The sequence below is a fragment of the Grampus griseus genome, assembly GCF_964374135.1.
Source record: "Grampus griseus genome assembly, chromosome: 6".
Lineage (NCBI taxonomy): Eukaryota > Metazoa > Chordata > Mammalia > Artiodactyla > Delphinidae > Grampus > Grampus griseus.
Window position 1 is genome coordinate 25997573 of NC_139000.1, and position 4483 is coordinate 26002055.

The following is a 4483-nucleotide window of genomic DNA, read 5'->3' on the forward strand; positions in this document are numbered from 1 at the left end:
GTGCATATTTTAAGTGAGTATTTATTGATTCAATGTTTATAATAAAGACAAATCCAGCTCTAACAACGAACATCTACTTACTAGTTTCCAGCTCCTGCTCTTGTGAGTGATGACCTTGGGCTCCATGCATCAGTTTCCACATCTGTAAAACAAGTATAATTAAGTACTTATAGGATTGCTGAGGATTTTTTAAAATTAATTTTTATTGGAGTGTAGTTGATTTACAGTGTTGTGGTTATGAGGCTTTTTAAAAAATGTATATAAGGAACATGAAAATCTGTAACTGCTAGCTAATATTGTGATCTATGTCCTTTTTCTTTTCTTTCCTTTTTTTTTTTTTTTGGTCACAGGGCACGACATGTGGGATCTCAGTTCCCCCGCCAGGGATTGAACCTGTGTCCCCTGCATTAGAAGCATGGATTCTTAACCACTGGACCACCAGGGAAGTCCCTGTTCTATGTTCTTATAGCTTTACTGTGAGGTGGCATAGGTGAGGTGAAGAGCCCTAAATTTGGAGTCAAGAGTTAGGTATCGGACTTCTCTAGTGGCCCAGTGGTTAAGAATCCACCTGCCAGTGCAGGGGACACGTCTTCAAGCCCTGGTCTGGGAAGATCCCACATGTCACAGAGCAACTAAGCCTGTGCGTCACAACTACTGAGCCTGAGCTTTAGAGCCTGCGAGCCGCAACTACTGAAGCCCGTGCGCCTAGAGCCTGTGTTCTGCAGCAAGAGAAGCCACGGCAATGAGAAGCCCATGCATGAAGAGTAGACCCTGCTTGCTGCAACTAGAGAAAGCCCCAGTGCAGCAACGAAGACCCAACACAGCCAAAACTTACAAATAAATAAGTAAAATTATTAAAAAAACAAAAAGTTAGGTATCTAGTCCAGGAAATCAAAACCAGAATATGTACACATAACAAAAGAAATTCATTATATTTAAACAAATCTTTAAAATCAACAGTGATCGTTTAAAATAAAAAACCTAAGTATGACTAATTGTATCTAAGTTCTCCTATTACTACTTATTTCTGTTAGTTAGTTCACTTTGTCATTTTCTAAAACTCAGTCACCAGGCATGTGGCAGTAGGGCCAAAGGATTTTTTTTTTTAAATTAATTTTTATTGGAGTATAGTTGCTTTACAATGTTGTGTTAGTTTCTACTGTACAGCAAAGTGAATCAGCTATACGTGTACATATATCCCCTCCCCTTTTTGGATTTCCTTCTCATTTAGGTCACCACAGAGCACTGAGTAGAGTTCCCTGAGCTATACAGTAAGTTCTCATTACAAAGGTTTTCTAAAAGTAGAAAAGAAAATCTTAAAATCGAGAAAAAATTTTTATTGATATATCAAATCCAAGAAATGGTTGTATAGACTCAGAAAAATCCATACAATGCAGGAATTGTTATAATAGATGTAAATAAGGAAACTACAGCAAATGCGGAGCATTTTATTTTACTTCATTTTTCTGTGAATTGTATAGAGATCACCGTTGTTCATTGGTCTAGCTTCCGGATCAGCACTGTTCTGTTGGAGCACAACTTGAAAACCACTGATCTATTCCAGATGAGAAAATGGTCTCAAGGAAAAGTGATCTTTTGCCCAGAATTACAGACTAAGGTATTGAAGATCCAGACCTACCCAGTTCCTCTTCATGGCAATTTCCGCTCTTCTAGCAAAAGAGATTTCCTTGAGCTGGTAGTAAACCAAAAACTCAGTTACCTTCTTTTTTCCTTCCCTCCTTCTCTTCCTCCTCCCTCTCTCCCTTCCTTTCTAAGGTTTCCCAGAAATGAGAAACTGTACTTTACATGACCAACAATAATTAACGGCTTAGTCAACCAGTAAATAATTTTTATGCTTTCTCTAAATTATTTTGATGACTTTCAGTTCATTTCATCTTTTTTTCTAACCCAGAGGATTAGCCAAACAGCTAATTGTGGTCTTCATATATCAACACCTTCTGCTCCTTGGGAATGTTTAGGATTTTCCTTCACCTTTTTCTTTTCATCTTTCACTCTAAAACGGTTTTTATAGGCTTAGGACCAGGAAAGAAAAAACAAAGGTGGCGTAAGGTTTCTTTCACCCGGAAAATTATAATTCTGCTTTTATTTCATATAGAGATATAAATGGAGAAACATAGCACTATTCTACTTATCAGGGATCATGTGAAAGAAGAAAAGTTCATTGTTCTGGCCCTTTTGTGTTCACTCTATATCATGCAGCATTCACAAAGGAATTATTCCTATGATTGAGAAGAGAGATAGGCTGGTGCTCTCATTTGACTTACAACAGAGCCCTGAATTTGAAATTAGTAAGGACTTTTTAAATATCATGAACATGGAATTATAGTATCAACTTGGTTATCAAATTAACTCTGTGTATACTAGAACTGAATGATAAAGCATATAACATGGAAGAAGAAAAGCAATAGTGCTTGTTATTACGGTTCCATTTGACTATAGTCAGGATCTAATAGATGCTCCTGTCCCATCCACTGAGGAGACTGCAAAATCCAAGGCATCACAGGTGAACTGTCACCTGAGCAGCAACTCAGGAACATAAACCCTCATCAGGCAAAGGGATATGGTATTTGTAAGAGAAGATGCACAGATTTTGTCGGAGGCTGGGAAAAGCCTTAACGCACTGGATCAGAAATAGGAATCTCTGACATCTGTAAATGATCTCACAAAGCCTTTCCCATGTACATTTTTAAAATCTATTCTTCACAGCAGTTTATGACATGAAGATTATTTCTTCTGTTTTATATTTGGAGAAACCAAGGCTCAAAGCAGTCCAGTGACTTTGCCCAAGATCATTCAACGAGTGCTTGGACTTGAACTCAGGACTTCTGATTCCAGATAGCATCATCTTACTCATTGTCACGTATTAAACTCCCAAGATGACACAGTAATATGTTTTTTCCATTTATCTATTTCTAGATATATTTCCTGATTATTTAGCAAATACAGAAAAATAAAAGAATATCTAGTCCCAAAACACAGAGAGAATTAGTATTATTCTCTGTTTCTTGTCTGTATTTCTCCCTTTGTGGTTTGATAGTCTATGTTCTTTGCTTATTTTTTTGTGTACGTGAATTTTGTGTGTGTATCTTTACATTGACTTGTGATGCTCACTTTATAGATTAAGAATATTAACTCCTTCTAATATGTAATAAAATATTTTTCTTAGTTTTTATTTACTTTTAACTTTAATAATAATGCTTTTTGATACTTAAAAGTTAAAATTTTTATGTTTAAATTTATTGATCATTTTCTCTATGCTTTCTATCATTGGTATAGTTTATACTTTCAAGCCCCCTAATAGGACTATTCATTTACATGATTTGTTGTGTTTTTACTAATTCCAAGATTTTTATTTTCACATTTAACTCTACAAACTATGTACAATTTATTTTTTAATATGTGATATGAGGCAGGGTTTAAACTTAATTGTTTTCCAAATCATTAACTAAATCGTCTCAGCATTATTTAAAAAGCATCCTTCCTGAGACCTCCCGGCTCGACTGGCTGCGCAGGCGGCGGTAAAAATGTCTGCTCCAGGATCCTACCAGGCCGCTGCGGGACCTTCCTCGGTGCCGACCGCGCCCCCGTCTTATGAAGAGACAGTTTCTGTTAACAGTTACTACCCCACACTTCCAGCACCCATGCCTGGGCCGGCCACGGGGCTCATGATGGGCCCGGATGGGAAGGGCATGAATCCGCCTGCGTACTACACCCAGCCAGTGCCTGTCCCCAATGCCAGTGCAATTGCTGTGCAGACAGTCCGCGTGCAGCAGTCCATCTCCTTTTTCCACCGCCCGGTCCAGATGTGTTGTCCTTCCTGCAACAAGATGATCGTGACTCAGCTGTCCTATAATGCCGGCGCCCTCACCTGGCTCTCCTGCCGGAACCTGTGCCTGTTGGGGTGCATGGCGGGCTGCTGCTTCATCCCTTTCTGTGTGGACGCCCTGCAGGATGTGGACCACTACTGTCCCAACTGCAAAGCTCTCCTGGGCACCTACAAGCGTTTGTAGGACTCAGCCAGACCTGAAGGGATCGGTGTGCTGCAGGAAGGCCTTTCCGACTCTCACCCAGCCCCGCCCCTGGTGAAGGCTCCATTTTGGTGGGCTCACCTCTCCAGGGTCTCTACCTTCATGTCTTCTTTTGGGGGGGGAAATATCGCAAAAATAACACACCTACGAACCCCAGAAATTGCTGCTTGGTGTCGTGCACAGGACATGCAAAGACATTCTCCTTGAGCGCTGGTTCAGGGGTTTCCTGCCTCCCCGTCTGTGACCCCAAGTCACCCCATCCAGCTGTGACCATTGTCCTGAGTATCTTCTGGTGATTTGCCACTGGCTGGCTTCTTTTTTTTTTTTTTGCCTCAGTGGGCCTTTCTCTTGGTGGTCTCAAACTGAGAAGCCCCAGATTGCCTTATTTTTGAAGCTGTTCTGGCCCCAGTACGGCTGAACCAACCTTTAGTGCC

At 40.3% G+C, this 4483-nt stretch overlaps 1 protein-coding gene across 1 annotated transcript; it reads left to right on the forward strand.

Annotated features, from left to right (window-relative positions):
- Positions 1–3545: 3545 nt before the first annotated feature.
- Positions 3546–4031, forward strand: LOC309824513 (lipopolysaccharide-induced tumor necrosis factor-alpha factor homolog; the record flags this gene model as incomplete). Its single annotated transcript, XM_082657452.1, has 1 exon — positions 3546–4031. One exon carries the CDS (start codon positions 3546–3548, stop codon positions 4029–4031), a length of 486 nt encoding a protein of 161 aa, XP_082513578.1.
- Positions 4032–4483: the final 452 nt, after the last annotated feature.